This window comes from Gavialis gangeticus, unplaced genomic scaffold (genome assembly GCF_001723915.1).
Source record: "Gavialis gangeticus isolate Ggan-Ray unplaced genomic scaffold, GavGan_comp1, whole genome shotgun sequence".
In the NCBI taxonomy this organism is placed as follows: domain Eukaryota; kingdom Metazoa; phylum Chordata; order Crocodylia; family Gavialidae; genus Gavialis; species Gavialis gangeticus.
In genome coordinates this window covers 31,240,164-31,260,659 of record NW_017728997.1, presented here as the reverse complement: position 1 = coordinate 31,260,659, position 20,496 = coordinate 31,240,164, and the positions used below count along the sequence as shown (strand labels likewise).

The following is a 20,496-nucleotide window of genomic DNA, read 5'->3' as shown; positions in this document are numbered from 1 at the left end:
GTTTCTGATCACCTAAACCGGTTTATGTGCAATTTCTGTCCATAGCTGGAGAGACAATCTACCTGCAGGAAGAGCGAGAACTGGCTTTGTGGCCTTGATACGATAGGATGGGAATGGGGCATGATCCACAGTTGACAAAGCTGAGTGCAATGGCAGGGCAGAGTGAGTGGGACAGGCACATCCTGACACACCTCCTGATTCTCCACCTGAAAGTAGAGACCCGCAGTGCCTTTTCTATCCTTGGTTGGCTCCCTTAATTCTCTGTTATGGCCCTCAGCACCAAGATCTTAACTGAGAGAGTAGGGTGCCACTGCCATCAGCTGGTGCTGCCCTGTTGTGTCTATGCTCAGCACAGTTCCCAATGCCTTTGCTGCTTTCAGAGCAAACTACTTCAGTGCAGTCTACTTGGCTCGGGGTTCACCTGATGGCCACTGATATTTCACTCAAATCTCTAAAATACTGCTGCTCCCCTTGTGAGCAAATTTAGGAGGTGTGTGTACACTTCCACCAGTCTGTATTGTGCTGCATCTTGCTACCTGCAATTAATGATCAGTTATAATGTCCTCTATCTACTTGGACCCAGCTAGCTCAGTGATGGCAGCAGTCAGTTATACACAACCAACATTTACCTACTGCCTGTTTAATGCTGAATTAATAGGACATGGAAAGACCTGTTTCTTTCCTTACTCCCTCTTCTGGTTTGGTAGATTCCAAATCTGTTGCCCTCTGGCTTAGGAGGTGACATGATATTTATCATTGGCTGTGGTTGATGATAATGGGAAATCATTTGGTTTAATAAACAGTTGTTATCAAAAGGGAGGTTTCTTGTTAACTACTGCAAATATGCATGTGGGTTTCTTACTAGAGAGCAAATGATCATATTTTCTTCCTTTTCAGAGATTGCAAGACAAGAAGATGCAGTTGCAGATGGTAATTATAAAAAAGCAAACTGAGCAGCTCTGTTTTGTCCCTGTAGTATGTGTGCTTTTTCTCTCAGGTGTACTGCATATCAGGGATTATTTGTGTGCAGTGGGGAAGTGCAATAGTGCAACACAAGCTTAGGGCAGAAAAGTAAAAGAATAAAAACAATGTAAACTACCAAGATGCAATACAATATCTTGATAGAACAGATGGTGTAAAATTATCTGATTTCAGGAGTTATACCAGGGGTGACTTTGGCCCATTGTATTTAGAAAACAGCCTGCTATTAGGGTGACCACCCCTCCCTACTTGGGCAGGACAGTCCTGATATGTGAACATCAAGTCTTGGTCCCAGGCTGAATGACTCTGGGACAGTATCTGTCCTGGATTTCCAGTATTGTGCAAGAATCTGGGTTTTCTGTCCTCTGTGGAAAAATGGAGGAAACAGTAGGTTTCCCCTTGCAGCCTGGCAGAGTTCCAGCCTGCAAGGGGCTGCTTGAGGCCCCCACAGTGAAGGAGGGAGTGGGGCAGGGGCTGGGTTGCTGCCCAGCCAGGACAGTACATGGGGACTGGGAAGACTGTGGGGCCACCTGGGGAGCAGGACAGAGCCATGAGTGGCTCATTCAGGGTAGTGGGATAGGGGTTGGCTCCCTGCCACTGCGTGCGTTCCTGGGGAGGGAGGCACAGGGGGGCACATGGCCCCCCCCCAGGGCAGGGGCAGGTTGTCCGCTGCAGGGTTCAGGGCTCCCCACCCTGCTGCCTTCCCTGTGGGCTCCATGGCCCAGTGTGCGGGACCCACCACGGGTTGGTGCAGAGAGGCTTGGTGCTGTCACCACCAAGAGCCCTGCGCCAGCCACTCTGCCATGGCAAGGTGCCCCCTGCCTGCCTGGCAACAGCAAGGGGCACAACTCCATGCTGCCAATCCTACCCCAGGGGAGGGGGTGCCTTGTCATGTCAACGCGGCCAGAGTGGGGCTCCTGGCAGCAGCAGGACCAAGTCTCCCTGCCTTCCCACACTGGGTCCTGCCTGCTGGCCCATGGAGGCTCCTGGGGCGGAGGGCAGCAGGGTGGGGAGCCCTGAGCGGGCAGCCTGCTTTCCTCCCCTGCCCCCCAACAGGCTCCACTCAGCTCTGCTTTGGCTGTGCCACCATGGGCAGCAGGGGAGGAGGAAGGAGGCAGGCATGTATCCCACCTTTTTTCCCATTTAGAAAAAACAGTCACCCTACCTGATAAAGGGCCAGATGTTCAGCCTGCATCAGCTAATTTCTCAGTTAAAGGTGTTAAACTGTAGAAAGAAACCCCAAGAAGGTTTATGCAAATCAGAATTGTGCAAAACATTAAATATTAAAACCCAAATAACTTTGATTTTGGCCTAGACCAAGATCTCCACAAATACGAAGTCTTCACAAAGCCAAAAAAAAAAAAATCACACACCTGAGTTAGTCAAATAACCTAGGGCTGAAGTTTTCTGCAGAACAAAATAGAGATTCATTTGGTTTAAAACTACAGCATGCATAAATTAGCAGTTCCTTCTCAAGCATTATTTGTGGTTCATCTGAATCTAAGGCCCAACGTGAAATTTAGGGTTCTCACACAAACCAGGTGAACCACAATTTCTATTTTACCCCCGTTTTACTAGTTTTATGGATAAAATGAATTTCACAGGGTGAGTAGCAATGGCAAAGCTATAGCTCTTGCTGAGTTAAGCTCCAAAGGCCTATGTCAAGGGCATTGCTTTAGGTCTTATCAAAAGTGAGCAGGCAAATAGGAAAAAAAACCTCTACTTAAAAACTACAAATGCGATTGGAAATAGGATCAAATTCTCAGACTCTTCTGATGTTTCTGGTGGGCACTGCAGCAAGGAAATTCTCTCTTCCAGCTGATTTTGCTTTTTCAGGCCTCGCTAAAATTCTGTGTGCGCGTTTCAAATGTGAAACCTCAGAGATTTGCGTCAGTTCTTATTTCATTCCTTCCCAAATATAACTCTCACTTTTGGGCATACAGAAATTCTTAATCATTGGAACTTGGGAAACTAGTCCTGCCCACAGAAGCATAATAATGAATAATGCTTTTTATTCCATGATAGTAGCTGTGGCCCTGGAAAGCTTATTTAATCCTTAAGACTCATTTGAAATGCCTTACTAGCTTAAGCATCCTGGCTTGATTTCCTGTCTCTCCAGTACAGTTCAGAGACTACTTCTTCAAGTTTGAGGTGCTGTGAGTAGTGTTGAAGGCCAGAGAAATTCTGCTTTAAAGAGAACTATGTTTTTGTTAATTCCTGTATGCACTATAGCTATATGCAACGCTCCAGTACCAGTTAAAATAATAGTGGGGGCTTTGGGTGCGTTTTTTTTGTTTGGGGTTTGTTTGGGGTTTTTTTTACACTTTTCTACAATCAGCGGCCTGATTTTTCTGAAAGGAAGGACTGTAGAGTTAGATCTTCCCTGTAACAGAAATATTTATTGCGCTGATTGTCAAAGCAAAGTTCATTTTAGATATAAGAAAAGATGCTCAAAGCTTTCCCACTTTCAAGTAACTATTGTAATAACACTTGTCACTTTCCCATTAGCATATGAGACTCACCATGATCACTGTGAACAGAGATCCAGGTGGTGGATGAGCATTCGAAAAGATGGTAAGAAACATCTCTGTCAACTAACTGCTTCCAAACCAAGACAATGTTGGGCCAAAGATAAATATGGTATAAGGTCTTTGGCTGCACTTCAACAAGGTGCTTAAGTATGCGTTCAAGTTTAAACGTGATGAATCTCTCTGAAGTTAAATCAAGCCACTCAAGAGTTTAGTTACGCACATGCTTATCAGCCAAGTCGTGTGTGTCTGATACAGAAGAGTAAATGATCCGTTTTGATGAGTGCTGTATGATCAAGGGTTATCATTGTAGTGAAATGATTTAATGTCCTTTCTCTCTCTCTCAGATGAATTCTTTCATTTTGTCATTCTTTGCTTTGCCATTGGAGCCTTACTGGTTTGCTATCACCACTACAAAGGTGAGACAGGATTTTAGCAGAAGGACAAACTGTTGAATGTTGGAAGATAGAACAAAAACAAATGCTTATTTTTTTTTTTTTTAGACTGGACCATTTCTCTTGGTATTGGTTTAATCACCTTTGCTTCCCTAGAAACCACAGGGATTTACTTTGGTTTAGGTAAGCATATTTAACAGCACTTAAAACTGGCACTTTTATATAAAGCACCTGGGACATTCAGGAGTTTTAATGATCACTTAACAGATTTAGAAAAATGCTGTTGGTTGAAATTATATAAAATATAGTCCTCCCTTGCAGTATTTCAGCATTTCATAACACTTTTACTGTCACCCTGGCTTCTGAGAGTTCAAGCAAGTTTTTGACTCATTTTCTTTCCTTACCACTCACAAGTTCTCTGAGGACACAGGAATCCTTATTCTCCCGCAAAGGTTAAATATTTCTGTCATTGAAACTTAACTTCTAGGCAGTAGTGGTCCTGGCCCGCTTCAGTAAAGTGCCTAGCAACCTCAGCTCCTGTCGAGATGAAGGGCAATCGATGTTGCTCAATAGATTGAAGAAAGTTGCTACAGGAAATAAAGTTGGAGATCCTCAGGGACCTCATTGGGGAAGAGTGCAACTGATAGAAAGTTATGGTTTTCCAATGTATCAGAGTAGTGGAAAGCTCCTTTCCATGGCTCATATTAATGCACCCAGTTTTCAGAACCATGAGGAAAATGTTCATGACTCGCTCTTGTTCCATTGCACTTCCATGCTCTGTTCTTGCAGTTCCTAAACACCCTTGTGTTTTGTTTTTAAATCAGTGCACAGAATCCGCAGAGTCCTTGAGGGCTTTATTCCTCTGATTCAGAGATTCAGACCAACAGGTAGGAACATTCGTGTTTCTAAATACATTTCCTGTCTCTCTGAGTCCAAAGTGTTACAATGTCTAACTTGTTTTGGAAGTCCTGTAGTACAGACCACTGCTGCTCATTTATCTCTGCTGTCTCCAAATGGCAGAATGCTTTCACATTCTCTGCACATTGCTCCTGCTAGGGAACTAAAATTACTTCTTTGGTAGTGTTTGAATGAGACTTATATGGATCAACTCAAAATGTGAACAGACAAAGCCCTCTTTTTGGTCTTCAGTAAAGACCAGCTAGCATCTATTTGTACTTGAAATACTAAATAAGATGCATCCAAACTGTGGTATTGGGGAGCTAATAGTCAACACAAGAGATTTAATTTGAAGAGCATACTCCTGACAGCTCTTTGTTTTCCTTCTCATCATACAGGCATAAGCAAAGCTGACTAAACAGAAGAATCCTAGAGAATTCAACAAGTCCCTGAATTCCTGGATTTACTGTATTAAAGTTAATAAACTATTTTATGGTGCAGTCATACAAATCTAATGACTAATATAGAATATCAAAGTGTTAACCATCAAAGATGCATTATCCTCTGCACTAGGGAAGAGTTCTACCTGTGCTGCTTCTGTTTTTCATTTTGAAGTGCTTTGTGGCTCATTGCAACTACCTGTAAAGCAAACTCGGGTTAGGTTATAAATTCATGCTAAGCCAGATGTTTTAGCACATCATGTTATTTTCCCCACATATAATAATCATGTTGATCTCACTTGAAGCCTGAAATCAATGGTAGGGCTCATATCATCCTTAGTGGGCTCATGGTTAAGACCATTAGTACTAGAAAAAGGGCTCAAGTAGCTTTTGGGGGGTTCTTTCCTTCTCACACATTTCACCTCTGGTTTACTTGTCATGTTGCTGAGGTCTTCCTTGTTACATGAGTGTGACTTGGGAATATTCTTCCATGAGCAGAGCCCTGAATTACTACAGTAACATGCAACAAGCATATCCTTTTCCTCAAGGAGACAATACCTTGGCATTCACAAAGCCTCCCCCCTTCACTGCTCATGAGACTGCAAGGGGGGCAGATCTGTTTCTTGCTTGCCCAGTTAAACACCAAGGCCATGTCCAGACAAGTGTGGACAGGCAGTATGTAGCATCGCAGACCTGTCTGCAGTGCTACACACCACACATTTAGGTGTTCTCTATACTCCTACCTTGCCGTATGGGTGCGTTTTTTGACCCTGGGAGATCCCGGGGTCAAGAAAAACTATGCAGGAAAAAAAGTGGGGTGGCACACGTGGCAGCAGCACGTACCACCCCAAATTGGGGCCTGACCCACCTGAGCTATGAATGCCAGCTAGGCTCCCAGCTGCAGGAGTGACGTGGCTGCAACTCCTTGAGGCCCCCAGGATCCCATGTAAGGCTGCCGGGGCTTTGTTATTTCCCATAAAATAACAAAGTGTGAATACATTGGTCCTGTCATTGTGTAGGTAGTGTTTATGAATGCATTTGTTTGACTATAAAGGGCAGCAAAGCTCTAGACCAGGGGGGATGTCAACTGGGGGTATGGAAGGCCCTGGGGGGTACAGGGGGCTGGGTGCTACCTGGACGCGGGGTGGGGAGCTCGCACATGGTGGCACCCAGCCCCCCTGATCGGTATCCACCCACACGCCCCCCCCAGCCACTGGGGTTACACCTATTAAAAGGGTGATAGCAAGTGTGGAAAAATTGAGGCGGCAGATTTGAGGACAAGAACCCAACAGGCCTATTTTTAATATAAGCAAACTGTCACTTGCAATCTTGTTTAGAAAACTAGAAGCTGTAAGCATTAATTTTTAAGCACATATGCATCTTTCTTTATTCATTTGGTTTTACTGATTTGTAAAAAGGTACTGCCAATTGTATTTTAGCCTGTAGAAAAATGAGTTAAGTTGTAAATTAAGCCAAAATAGTAAAAATAGTATTTTTCAAATGCTCCTAGCCACAACTACTCGATGTACATACTGTTTCTGTGTCACTGTTGCACAATCCTTTGTCATATAAAATGTTAGATAACATCACTTCGAAAATAAAAATCTATTCAGACAAAGGCAGCATAGATGCTGCAGAATTGCACAACTGAATAGCACAATATGAATATTGTCATCCTGCTTTTTCAAAGCAAGGATGAGAAACGTCTTAAGATTCTTCCATGGGACATGTCTTGGCCTGAAAGATGACTCAGGCTATTGGAGGAGTCTTAGATAGGGGCTGGGGAGAAGTATATCCCCATATGTATTTAATACGGTGAAATTCTGCCAGAGAATGCTATCTTCACATCTGGGCAGAACTATCTTTGCTCGATTTTCAAACATTTCTTTTTCTTAAATGATCAGAATGCTTAAAAATTAAAGCAATAAAAATAAATATTTTAAATCTCCAAACAACACATGAAAAGTAGGTTGATAAAAATAAAGCTTTCTTCCAAGTCCTGAATCTTTGTGAAGAGATTCAGAGATGAGTCAAATTTAAAAATAATTATAAATAATATTACTGATATTATGCTAGGTTTCTATGGCAAAAGAAGAGCTACACTGAAATAAAAACCGACAGTCTAACAGATGACAGGATGGGATACTGCAACTTTCTTTTGTGAAATATTTATATTAATCTTTAATGCTATGCTGGAATTACTATGTGAGAAAAAGCAAACTGGAATTCCTAGCAGGAGACACTGCCAAATAGCACATAAAATGCTTCTGGGTAAAACTTGAAAACAGCTGCTGTCTGGGTCCTTGTACATGAAACAGCCTGTTTTTTTGGTAAAACATTAGCATGGGCAACAGCCTTATCCCTTTAGGCTGAATAAAAGCCTGGAGGACATAACAAGCTCTGGACGAGGACATGGCACAGCACAGGCATTCCTCAGAAGCAAAAGGCTGTTTTCATGAGGACACCTTTGCCCACGTTGGTGTAAGGGACATGCTAGAAGAAGAAAAGTGGAAGGCATGTGTTGGGAACATGCAACCACAGCACTACAGCATTCTTAGCAGCACTTATGATCCACAGGGCAACCCCAAAGGTGGCTGTAATTTAGACTATGCTACAAATGGGAGGGATAGGCAGCATGCCTATGCTACTTAAATCTAGATGGCTTAGGTACCCATGGTAATGGGGTCACAGCAGCCTGAGCCTCAGGGCAGCCTGGCTACCCAAAGCTCCATGCAGACTTTTGCAGACCCATGCAGAAGTCTGCTGCCATGTAGTCACTGCACTGTTACCCAGATACCTAGGTTGGGTCCTACAATCACAGCTCCCAAATGCAGTGGACAGATATTAGACAGGCCTTCAGACATACTCAGTTTGTACCAGGAGTTGCTTCAATCCTTGGGGCAGAGCCCAGGACTGCAAGGATGGAAAGACACCTTAACCTTCACTCCACCTCCCTGTGAGGTATACAGTCTGTGCTGCTCTTCTGAAACATTGCAGGACAGACTCACTTTGTTTTTTTATTATAAAAATGTACAGACTCATAAGAACTTGGATATGATGCTTAACACAGAGTCTGTATAGGGGGAGAGAATGACAAGCTATAAAACAAAAACATCCTTTCCTTCAGTCACTTCCTATGGGGATCCCAGAATCCCTTGCTCTCCCATCAAGCATGTATTTGAATGGAGATCACCACTCCACTTCTTTCTACTTGTCAGTTTCTGCACTTGAGACTGCCTGTCGCATCTGTCTACAATGGACCCAGTCTGGCTACCACTAACCCCTTCTGCCAGCAATACTCACTATACGCACTGAAGGCTGTGAAGGAAAGCATGAGGCTAACTGGCTGCACCTAACTTCACCAACCCAGGACCAGGTTGGGCTGAGCTACCCTCTCCAGATCAGCAAGGATTTTTGAAGCCAACTCCTCAAAATGCTTCAAAATTTCTTCCATTTCTGCTGTTGGACCTCTTGCTGCTCCTGTTTGTTGGCCATCCGGGAGACACAGGACTTCCTGAGTCTGCTGTTCTTGTGCTGCTTGCTGTGCAACACCAGATACACTGTCTTCTATCTTTTCTGTTTTAATGGGCGCAAAAATCCAATGGGGCTCCATTAGCCAAACTCCTCCGACTATGTTCACTCTTTTAATTTTTTCCTGCTGCCTCTATTACCCTTCAGTTCCAGGGGTCAATCATCTGCCCACATTTTGTACCATAAACAAGCCAGTTAGCGCCTTTACCAGCCTGGAAAAACCTAGTGCCTTGCCCAAGTGTCTTTTCAGGACACAGCTTTATTCTTAAACACGAACTGGTAAAAGATCAAAGAAAGCAGGCATTCAGTTCACCCAAGGTTACTGCTCCCAGAGGTCCCTTCCTTTCTAGTCTCCTGCTTCTGGGCCTACTGTAGAAGACCAGTTCTCTCCTGATACACTCTCACCCTTATATAGTGAACACCTGACCACTTCTCTGCTGACTATAAAAACTATACAGTGGTGGCTTGGCTCTAAGTCCTTAAGAAAGGGCAACCCAACACATCACCACGAGAGAAACAGATGCATGTTCTATGCCCTGTAAAGCTGACAACATCAACCAGCCATAATGACAAAAGTCTTCCTTAATGACAAACCCCCCAAAAAGCCCACAGTATTTTCATTCAGACCCCACTCACTCCAGTTCTTTCCAGAAAATGAGAACCGTGAGGCAAAATAACTTATAAGACACTACTTTTTTTGGAAGCTTGTCTTTTTATTAGAACTCTGTATATATTTTAAGCACCTTTGCCTGAAAGTTGCAGTACATCCATTTTGAACACTGTTTCTCTGTAACACAAATGAGAAACTTCACACTATTCAGTATTTCTTGATTTAGACACTGCCACCTTAACCGCTTGCACAATGGCATCTTTGTCAATGCCAAACATCTTCAGGAGCTCAGCTGGCTTCCCACTTCTGGGCACATGATTTACAGCCAAACGAGTAACTGTGATGCCAGGCTCCCCAACGACTGCAGCTGACACTGCTTCTCCAATGCCACCTGCAAGAAACAGCAGACATGAAATGCCCACATTGTTCAGGCTAATAGAAATTTTCTCCATATGCAACTACATCCAGCTATTAAAAAAGACAAATCTGGGAGATCAAAAAGTTTACAGATTTGCTTTGCCCACTTAAATGCCTGCAAACTCAGCACTGAAGCTGTAGCCATCCAGACCAGTGCCTGGAGAGTACATGGGGAGGAAAGATGTGAATTTCACACCCTGAGAAGACTGAACCAGCATGCAAACCTCTGTAATAAATGTCTGCCTAGAGCAAAGGCCAGCAACTATCAACATCTGTATCCTGGAACACACATGGAATGTATGAAATGGGGCTTACAATCAAGAAATCTCACTATGATTAACTAGAAATAGATTACTTCAAGTTTGAGCAGGACAACACAGTTCTAAGGCAAACTGACAGTAACAATACCAGGCTCTATGTCAGCCCCTTTGCTCAAGTTTTTGTTCAAGTGCATTGCCAATATAGAACAAGCCCAGTAAGTAACACTTGTAAGTTGCTACCTGTTTACTTTTGTGTGACATGAAGAATCATCATTACAGAATGTGCTTGCATGGAGCAAGCCACTGAGGACTTGTACAGAAAGGAGATGTCACATAGCAAAAGGCAGAAAAGTATCTGAGCAGATTATCAGCTGAGGAGGTGACACTCTTCAGCATTAGCCAATGACTGTCAGGAGCAGGCAAGGGTTAACTTTGTGCTGGTGCAGTGATGGGGATATGTATAGAGTAGGGATGTGAAAAGTTAAATAGCTGTTTAATTGATAAGTGCAGCAATAACCTGTTAGCTTACTGGTTGGCTCAGGGGCGGGCAATTATTTTGGGCAAAGGGCCACTTACCACGTTTTGGCAAGCTGTCAAGGGCCGCATGGGTAGCCCTGCCCCTTGACAGGTGCCCCGCCCCCTGGTCACTATTTTGGGACCAGAAGCCCCACCCCTAGCCTCTGACCTTTGCCACCAAAAGTCCCTCCCCTTTGTGCCTAGAAGTACTCCTTTGGGGAGGAGGGTTTGCCATCTTAGAACAGGGAAAAAAAACAAATTATATACTAAAAATCAAACACCCATAATAATATATTTTAATTTAAAATATATTTTTTTGTCCTGATTTGTTTGCGTCTGTGCTGTGTATGTAGAAGTGATTGCATAATAGTGCAAAATGCAGTCTTACTCTTGTATAGTGTGTGGGGTGTGCAGGGTTGTCAGGGGGCATGGGTGGCTGGGTTTACGGGAGTGGGTGGGGGGGGAGGGGAGGGTATGAATGGGAGCCCTGAGTTGGTCAACACCTGCCCCGCAACTGCCTAAAGCCCGAGCAGCCTCCAGCACTTCCCCACCACTCCCAACAGCGCACAGCCTCAGTGTGCCCCATGCCTGCTCTGCTCTTCCCGGCCACATGCAGCAGCAGTGGCAGGGACCAGTGCATGCACCTGCAACCCTGTGCTGGCTCCAGGCTTACCTGTTGGGGCTGAGCAGTGGCAGCAGCAGCTGGGCAGAAAATGCTGCTTGGCACAGGGGAAAGTGCCCCTCCCCCCACTGGGCGGTTTTTGGTGCATCCACCCAGAGCCCACACGGTACTAGGCTGTGGTGCGGCTCCTTTGCTGCCTGTGAGCTGCCCTGTGGCTGCTCCACACTGTCATTGCTGCTTCACTGGGCAGCCGAGAGGCAGCAGTGAAGGAGCTACACCGCAGCCTAGTGCGGCGCAGGCTCTGGGTGGCTACACCAAAAACTGCCCAGCAGTGGTAGGGAGAAGGGCTGCTTTTCCCCAAGCTGAACAGCAGTTTCTGCCCAGCTGCTGCTGCTCAGCCCTGATGGGCAAGCTATGGGGCAGCCCAGAGGTGGTGGCGACATGGTGGAGATGCAGGACAACCCCACATGTTCTCTAAGTGGCTTCACCAGGAAGTGCTGGCAGCAGGAGGGGGAAGGGCTGCTTTCCCCCCATGCTGAGTAGCAGTCTGTCCCGCGCTGCTGCTGCTCAGCTCAGACAGGCGAATGTGGGGTCAGGGCTGCGCGTGCTGGTCCCCACCTGTACCATAGAGCTGGGGTGGCAGGGGACTGGGAGTAGGTGGGCATGTGGGAGTGCAGAGACAGCCGAGCAGGAGTGCGGGGCCCACCCTGGTGCCCCAGGGCGAGCACCAGCGGGGCCCAGAGTGGGATGGCAGGAGGTCAGGGTTCCGGCCGACAGGGACTCTATGAAGCCAGGCCAGCTCCCATCTCTCTCTGATGGTCTGGACTGGCCTGGCCCGGCCCAGCCCAGCCCAGCCCCATAGACTCCTGCCAGCCCATGCTTCATGCTCCTGCCATCCAGATTGGGCCCTGCCGGTGCTGGCCCCACGCTCCCACACACCTGCTTGCTTCGGCTCCCCCTCCCCACTGCTTTCCCCACTTTCCTGCCTGCCTGCCTACTGGCCACTCCTGGACCATGTGGCTCCCAGCTGCATGGCCACAATGGCAGGACTCAGCAGGAGCTGGCCCAGCCCCGAGGACTGGGGTGATCGCTCATGGTCCTCTCCTGCTTCCCTACCCCACCTTCTTACCTGAATTTCGCGCTCCAACACAGGGAGGCATGAACAACCCCACAGTCCCAGACCAGAAGCCTCTGCTAGGCTGCGGCTTCTGCCTGGGGTGGGGCAGGGCTGGGCAGACCTTGCTGTCGCAGGGTCCTACTGCCACTGGCTCCTGTCATCTCTGACAGGCACCTGGTGGCAGATAATAAATATTAATTTTCTAAATTCTAAATATTCTAAATTTTCTAAATTTTTTAGGGGCCCCACGGACTGGATAGAATGGCCTGGTGGGCTGGATCCAGTCTGGGGGCCATATTTTGCCCACCCCTTGGTTAGCTTATCCTTTAGCTCAGAGTGTGTACAGTCTGGCAGGAAACCGGTGGGGGAGGGGAAGGGAAGCTGTGCGGTGACTCAGCAGGAATCAGAAGGCAACAGGACAGGCAGGCAGGAGAGAGGGAGGACAAGGGCAACTAGTACCCATAGCCTAAGAGGAAAACAGGGAACAGAGTAATGATTCATCAGTTAAGCAATTAGCTGCTCTTCACATGAGCTCCCTCCCTCCCAGCACAGGGCATTGTAGGCTGTATTGTCTGGCTGGGTTTGCTTCCTCCCCACCCCATCCAAGGGCTGTAGGAGCAGCTCCCAGCAGCAGCTATGTCCAAGCTGCTGTGTTATAAGTTAATTCTTTAACCAATATAATTAGAGAAGATTAAATGAGTATTTTTAAATATTTACATCCCCAATACAGAGACAGCAAGATTTTCCTGAGGTGTGTTCTTACTCTACAGATTTATTAAGAATGAGCCAATTGCCTGTCAAGAATGATTGGGGTCGAGGGCAGGAGGGGACAGAGTGTTAGCACATCCCAGGAGTGTGGTGGGGAAGGAGGGTGGGAGAACTTGACCTGCCGTCCCCTCTGTCCCCCTCCACGCTGCCACCACCGTGCCTCATGCCACCACCATCTCCAGTGCTGCTGGCCTCATCACTCCCACACCCTGCTCCTCAGAGGCGGTGGAGCACTGCCATGATGGCGGGGGCTGAGTGGTGGGGGGCGGTGACTCCAGCACACAATTGCACATCTCACAAATACCATACCCACACAAACCCCCCACACCCACAGCTCCCCACACCCACTCACCCATACACCCCCTGACACCCCTGCACACCCCACACACTATACAAGAGTAAGACTGCATTTTGCACTATTATGCAATCACTTCTACATATACAGCACAAACACACACACAAATCAGGACAAAAATATATTTTTTAATTAAATTGAAATATATTATTATGGTTTGTTTGTATATAATTTGGTTTTTTTTCCTGTTTTAAGATGGCAAACCCTCTTCCCCAAAGGAGTACTTCTAGGCACAAGGGGATGGACTTTTGGTGGCAAAGGTCAGAGGCTAGGGGTGGGGCTTCTGGTCCCAAGATGGTGACCAGGGGGCAGGGCACCTGTCAAGGGGCAGGGCTACCCACATGGCCCTCGACAGCTTGCCAAAACTCAGTAAGCAGCCCTCCGCCTGAAATAATTGCCAACCCCTGAGCTAACCAGTAAGCTAACCAGTTATTGCTGCACTTACCGGTTAAACAGCTGTTTAACTTTTCACATCCCTACTTTGTATATATCTGTCTGTCTATAATGCTCTTGGAGCACTCCAATTGGTTATTGAAATAAGCAGATTGCAGAACACCACCATGACGGTGGGCATGGAGTTGGGGGGGCGAGACCAGCACAGCTGGCCTCCTCCCTCCCCCTATCCCCTCCACCATGGCAGCGCTCTGCACTCCAATTGGTTGTTTCACTAACCAGAGTGCTCTAAGAGCATTACGGACAGACGGACTAAGCACTTCATTATATAAGAATTAGCCTTAGAAACTCTTTATGCATCTATGTTCACATCCTCCTTACCCTGATGGTGCTCCATAAGCCCTGAAACCAGATACTAGCCCTGTAAGTAGCTGCAGCAGGGAATGAAAGTTGGGCAATGGGAATGCAGGCGAGAGGTCCATACCCCTGATTACTTGAGCTGCTGTTGTGCAATGGTGGTGAACAAACTTAGGGAACCAAGCTGATGCAACTTACACCAGGGCAATTAAGAGAGCTGAGGCTGCAGAACCCGGCTCATGTCAAGCAGCTCGGAATCAAGCCCACTGCTGCAGCTTGATTCTGCTATACTCTGCCAGGCTCTGTGTGCTCTCTGCTGGCCACTGGGCTGGGGGAGAGGCCACAGCCCCACATTCACTCCCTTTGATATTTATATTATTATCACCATGCTCAAGACTTCACCTGACTCTTGTCCCTACAAGACCAAGTAAGGAACCCTCCTAATCAGCTGCCATGTTTAAGGAGACATTTGCAATGAAGTAGGTTTGCAACTTTTTTTTAAAAAGGTATTCAATCTGTAAAATCAGCTTAGGACTTTTCTGAGCCTGAATAAAAAAGGAGGCCAGGGGCCCTTCCAACTCCAAAAGCCCCACTTGGTGAGCTGTCAATCACTGAACCTGACTTACCTTCATGGTAATGGTCCTCCACAGTGACAATTCTGCCTTTAGTTGCTCTTGCATTTTCAAGTATGGTTTTCCTATCCAGGGGTTTTATAGTGAATGGATCAATCACTCTGATGAAGATCTTTTCTGAAGAAGTAAAATTGTAAAAATTATTGTACAGAAGAGTGAAATGGCCTTGGAGAATGCAAGAAGTATTAACTTAATGAAAACCTGACTGGGAACACCTAGAAGGCTCTTAAGTAATTATTAAAAAAGCAGCTCTAATGATTTCTAGAGTATCCACCTAAGACATTTAAACAGCCCTATTTCCACAGTACCCGAATGTCCACATTGTTTAATGGTTTTCTTTTCACAACACCTCTGTGGCAAACCAGGAACTTAATCTGGGGGGCCCACCACCCAGGGAGGCATCCTAACCACTAGACTATCCTTCCTCTTCAAAGTATTACTCAGAGGGTTTTTATTCTCAACTTAAAGTGAAACAGGCTCTCCCCTCATTTCCTTGTTCCTGGTGATTGCTCCTGTTCCTGGCACAAGTGCTTTTACCTCACCAGAGATCTACGTGCAGTATTTCAGCTCTCCTTAGTCTGAAGACTCCCTCATAAGCTCTCCCTTGAAGACCAGTGTGGCTAGGTATGTATCGGAAAACACTACACGTTTCCTGAGGCTGCTGATAAGCTCTAACTTTGTGTTACAATAAACCTGGAGTCTGAAATGCAGACTATCTGTTAAAGCAGAGCACAGGGCAGAGGAAGGGTGCAATGTGACAAGCTATCTTAATTTCTGCTGGCTGGATGCTAGGCTAGTATGTCAGAATACCACAAGGTCTGGTCTAATTTGTGCCATCTACCAGCTACCTTAAAAGGCCAACGCAACACAGCCAGGGTTCACTGAGGCATAGGGAAACCTCTACATTACGCTGACAGTCAGGAGGCAGCTTCGCAGCTGCTAAGCCAGCTCTCTGCTGTCAGAGGAAGTACCTACTGTGGGGTTATGTCTCCACAGCTGGTTATATTACGTTTAGAGTCTGTGATGAAATGAAAAGCAACTGTAGTGCAAAGGAGGTTCTGGGTCTAAGAATCTTACAAGAGTGGCCTGCACCCTACAGAGCTCAAGACCATGGTAAAATCTCTTTCCAAACAGTCACTGTGTGCACAATGGTATTTATGTGAACTAAGGCCTCTGAAGCCTTATTTTCATTCCACTCTGGTTATCTTGTGTGTGTGTAACCATTGACTCAGAGGTGTTCTTGTTAGTTGCAACTTGCTGTAACTCCACTGAAAGGTTTTTATTTTCTCCAAGAGATGGTGTCAGTGGATTAGAACACATTGGCTTTCTGTGTCTAGTAAAGTGCTGATGCACTTATCAAAGAATCAAGTGACCAATGAAGTGTACCTATGCATGAAGCTTTGTACGTATCAAATCCTATTACAATTACCCTCTTTCCCAATACAGCAAATGATTCATGCAGAACATAAATTCACAGGTTAATCCTGGTGCCTGAAGCACAGTTAAGTCTCCTCAATGCCTCACCCTCATATTAAGGGCTTAAAACATTCTGGGCAAAAAAAAAAAAGTCATCACCACCACCACCAATATTATTAATTATAGTAGTATGTACAATAATAATGACAATATTCTACCAACTGGTTCTGATGTCCTTGAACCACTCTAGCTCAATGCAGTTTTCAAACAAACATACAAGGCCTAATCACGTATGAACATGAGAACATAATGTAAGATTTAAGAGTAAAATTAAATGAAAATATTTCAAAAGAAGGTGGTACTTGTAATTTAACATATATTTGATCATTGTGGATCATAACTGTTGGCATAGTTTAGTTCAGTGAGATAATCAGATGGTCACTGCTGCACTGTATATTCTATTAGTATTATTAGACTGGCTTAACAAAAAAAAACAGAGACTGTTACTCTTGTGAGTAGCCCTACTAAAGGAAACAGCTACTCAGATAAAAAGGGACTATTCTTTGTAAGACTGCCAGGACAGGGTGAACCTTGCATATTTTAGTTAAGAGAAGATCAGCTGTTTCATAAATTTAAATGTCATTTAAAAATGTAAAATCTCATCAGTGTAAAGGTCAGCCTTGCTTCAGTCAGGCTGACTGGCACTGTTCTCTTTATGTTTATTTAAGATAAAAACCAATCTCTAGTCACCTTTCTTCAGATGCTCTGCTGCAGCTAGTGCCTCATGAAGAGTCACTCCTGCTCCAATTACAGTTACTTGGTCATCCTTACTCTTGAATACCACCTGAGAGAGAGCAAAAAAACACAAAGAAGGATTTGCTTAGTTTAGTCTGTAATACATAAATTAACCAACCTCAGTAGGTAAGACCACACGAACGTTCTTTACAATATTGAATCTCTGATATTAGGTTCTTTGGAAATAATGTTTTTTTGAGCATGAACATCGCGTGTTTTTTCAGTTCCATGATCCTCTAGACAGTACTTACCTTGGCCTGTCCAATATGGAAGTCCTCATTGCTACTATAAATGACAGCATTTTCAGGACGACTGGTCCTTATGAAACAAATGCCCTGTTTCCAAAATGAACACAGAATGGGGTTATGAAAATAGCCATGACAGACATTCTGATTTTCAAATATATAAACAATACATAAATGGAAGAAAAAAATCATTTTTCATTTGTTTAATCCTTTCTCTACTATTTGTGGTTTTACTGAGTGAACTTTCCCTGCCCATCAGTTCTCAACAAATTCATAAGAGCTTTCTGAATTACAACTTTTGGTCATTGTAGCACCCTAGATTTTTTTTATTTTTTTACCGTGCTCTATCATAGTTAGTCTTCCACAGGTCATCTTCACTCACCTATCTTAGCTTTTGGAAATGAAAATCCTACCTTGCCTAATTAGATTTTTTAAAGTTTTTTAAACTGCTAGGGAAACAAAAATCCTAGTTCAGTTCCTAGCTTCCGGTACAAAAAAAAAAACTATCCAAAAGAAGAAAGTCTCAACTGAAAGCCAGGAGGCAAATATTATTTCTTTCAGATCATGTTTAAATGCTCCTCAAAAGTAACAATTCCTTTAACCAACCATGCTTGATACTGCAAATTCTTTCCCCTTGCTCTCCTGTTCTACTTTGCATTTCTGATGCTCCTAACTCGGAAAGACCTCAAATTCAACAAATTCATAAGAGAGCAAATTCATAAAGGAATATTAGGGGAAGCATAAGGACAGTAGCTAAAATTATTCAATCCTTGCTTGAATCAAGCTCCTGTTTAAAAATCAAGATTTTTTTTTGGAGTAGGAACCCTATAAATCTTAGCTGCTGCTGGCCAGACATACACCGAAGTGAGCAGACACAGGATTAGAGTTCTCCTGATGCCTCTACTACAGAAACAATAGAAGCACATAAATAGTGACTTGTCCAAAGATGGATGGGAAGTTGGTAGCACAGCAAGCAACAGAACCTGATCTGAGTCTCAGTTCTGTTTCTTAAGCACATGTACAAGCTCACCAACAGAAGAGTCCAAGATAAAGGGCCAGATTCTTAGCTGTTATAGATCAACATTTGGCACACAAGCTGATGATTAAAAACAGAGCTAGTTAACACTATACAATCTGCTCCTATTCCTGCCAAGGTCTGAACCCACTAGACAATGACTAACTACTCGTTTATCTCTCTGACAAATTTGGCCCATATTACTTAACATCTTTTATTTGTGTAATCAAGGCAGGATACTTTTACACCTCTCTAGATGAAGTGCATTTCCCAACAATGGCAATGCCTTGAAGCCTCTTAAATTAATGGAGGCACATTTCTAAAAGATGCACTGGTAACAAAAAGCAAAATCTTTGTACCTTGTAAACACTACACTTCAGAAAGAATGGCACATACCTTCGTGTTTGCTGCTATTTCTACTGCTTTTTCAGTAGCTACAGCATCACTAGGATAAAAGACAGTTGAATTGGGAACAGCACGAAACATGCACAAATCTTCCAGCCCCATCTGAGAAGGTCCATCCTCACCTGAAAGAATTAAAACCACAGGTAACAGTGAATACACATCTGCTCTTTGTATTTACCATAGCAGTGAGGTTTAAAATAATACAGAAATGTATATATCAGGCACACAGGGCATGCAAGTCTACCTGCTTGAGAAAAGAATCATCTTGTCCTTAAACTTGGAATCATCTAAATAGTAAATAAAGACAGAAGGTGACTAAAAAGAAAGATAAACTAGGATTACAAAAGAAAAATGAAAAAAATGCACTAATGATATGATATGAAAGAAAGAGACAACTAAAACAGAAAATACACAGACGTAAAAGGAGTGATCACATCTGAGCATCTTCAGATTTATATTTCTACATAGAAATGGCATGAGCCAAACTGGATTCAGCTTACTGCAGCCACACTTTTAGACTGCTGCAAATGTGAAAAAACTGCACTGATTTATTCAAAAGTCAACAGCCCATTTGATATAGTTATTTTCAGATACCTGAGTTTGTTTAAAGAATACACAAGGATATGTATTTTCATAAACAAGCATGAAAAATGAGAAAATGTATTTGTTTAAGTGTATTTTATGGCATAAAGCGCAGCTATAGAAAAGAGAATCTTAAGTCAAAACCAGGGACTGGATGCCATGATTTTTTATAGATAAAAAAAATAACATAAAATATCCTTATGAGATTTCCAGGATGTCAATATTCCTGAATACTCATGCAAAGACTCTTGATTACGATCATGTCTCTGCCTGCAACACCAAATGAGATGTGGGGAGCATAAGTCTTTCTGCTTGCAATTACTGTTACACAAGAGCAGAGAGATCACAAGACTTTCAACATTTTAAAGAGGGCAAGCACCAAACCTTAACTTCTTTGTGAACTTAAGGTGAGAGTCAAGCCAAGAGTTAATAGTCTCATCATGCAGTCTTCATAAGGGGGTGGGGTGGGGGTCACCTCTCACTGACATCTGTATATTTAAAAAAGCATGCACCTAAGACAAACTGGACTTCTGTATGCATTTCTCTTCACTAAATCTGAAAGATGGACCCAGAAAGATCTGTGCTTCTTGTGGAAGAAAAGTGAAATTGGTAAGCAAAAAGACAGTAGATTAAACAACCCTGGCAATATTGGGCAGTTTCATTCACTGTCATCACTTACATAAACTTTTTTTCTGTAGACTTTTACAATCCACTTTCATTATCATCAGGGATCCTGGTTTTCTCCATTTAAAAACCCATAATTCTCTGTTTAAACCCAGAAAATCTGTGTTATTCCATGGTTAAAAGGAAATGCCTCTATATAGTGTGCCTCCCCCACCCCCTCCCCTTCACATTACTTATGTCCCCACACTCCCTTCTTCACACTGGAGGGCTGGGGCCCTGGGGGTGGGGGGCAGCAGGTCAGGAGTGAGGGGCACCAGCAGGGCTGGGGAGATGGGGGACTGTGGGTTGGATGTGAAGGGCACTAGGAGGGCCAGGAGGCTGTGAATGAGCACCAGCAGGCCAGGGTTGCAGGGCAGGATTGTAGGCTGGGAGTGAGAGACATCGGTGGGGACGAGGGACTGGGCCAGGAATGAGGGGCACCAGCAGGGCTGGGGTGGGTGGGGCTCTGTGGTTCAGGGCTGAAGGGCAACAGCAGGTGCAGGGCACCAGTATAGCAGGGCTGCTTGGTGCCACACAGCAGTGGCGAGGGACAGCT

General features: G+C 44.6%; 2 protein-coding genes across 6 annotated transcripts in view; one reads left to right on the top strand and one right to left on the bottom strand.

Annotated features, from left to right (window-relative positions):
* Positions 1 to 5,896, top strand: part of TMEM40 (transmembrane protein 40) — a 29,507-nt gene extending 23,611 nt beyond the window's left edge. For all 5 annotated transcript variants that reach the window (XM_019505019.1, XM_019505018.1, XM_019505021.1 and 2 more), the window contains 6 exons: positions 898 to 930; positions 3,490 to 3,555; positions 3,857 to 3,928; positions 4,013 to 4,087; positions 4,729 to 4,791; positions 5,200 to 5,896. In XM_019505019.1, coding sequence (XP_019360564.1) covers positions 898 to 930; positions 3,490 to 3,555; positions 3,857 to 3,928; positions 4,013 to 4,087; positions 4,729 to 4,791; positions 5,200 to 5,219 — 329 coding nt within the window. In that variant the 3' untranslated portion in view covers positions 5,220 to 5,896. The remainder of the gene's footprint in view (positions 1 to 897; positions 931 to 3,489; positions 3,556 to 3,856; positions 3,929 to 4,012; positions 4,088 to 4,728; positions 4,792 to 5,199) is intronic.
* A 3,568-nt stretch (positions 5,897 to 9,464) lies between these two features.
* Positions 9,465 to 20,496, bottom strand: part of TKT (transketolase) — a 53,091-nt gene continuing 42,059 nt past the window's right edge. Inside the window, exons 10-14 of the mRNA XM_019505015.1 lie at positions 18,687 to 18,817; positions 17,282 to 17,365; positions 16,986 to 17,079; positions 14,814 to 14,936; positions 9,465 to 9,773 (exon numbers count right to left, since the gene is read on the bottom strand). Coding sequence (XP_019360560.1) covers positions 9,586 to 9,773; positions 14,814 to 14,936; positions 16,986 to 17,079; positions 17,282 to 17,365; positions 18,687 to 18,817 — 620 coding nt within the window. The 3' untranslated portion in view covers positions 9,465 to 9,585. The remainder of the gene's footprint in view (positions 9,774 to 14,813; positions 14,937 to 16,985; positions 17,080 to 17,281; positions 17,366 to 18,686; positions 18,818 to 20,496) is intronic.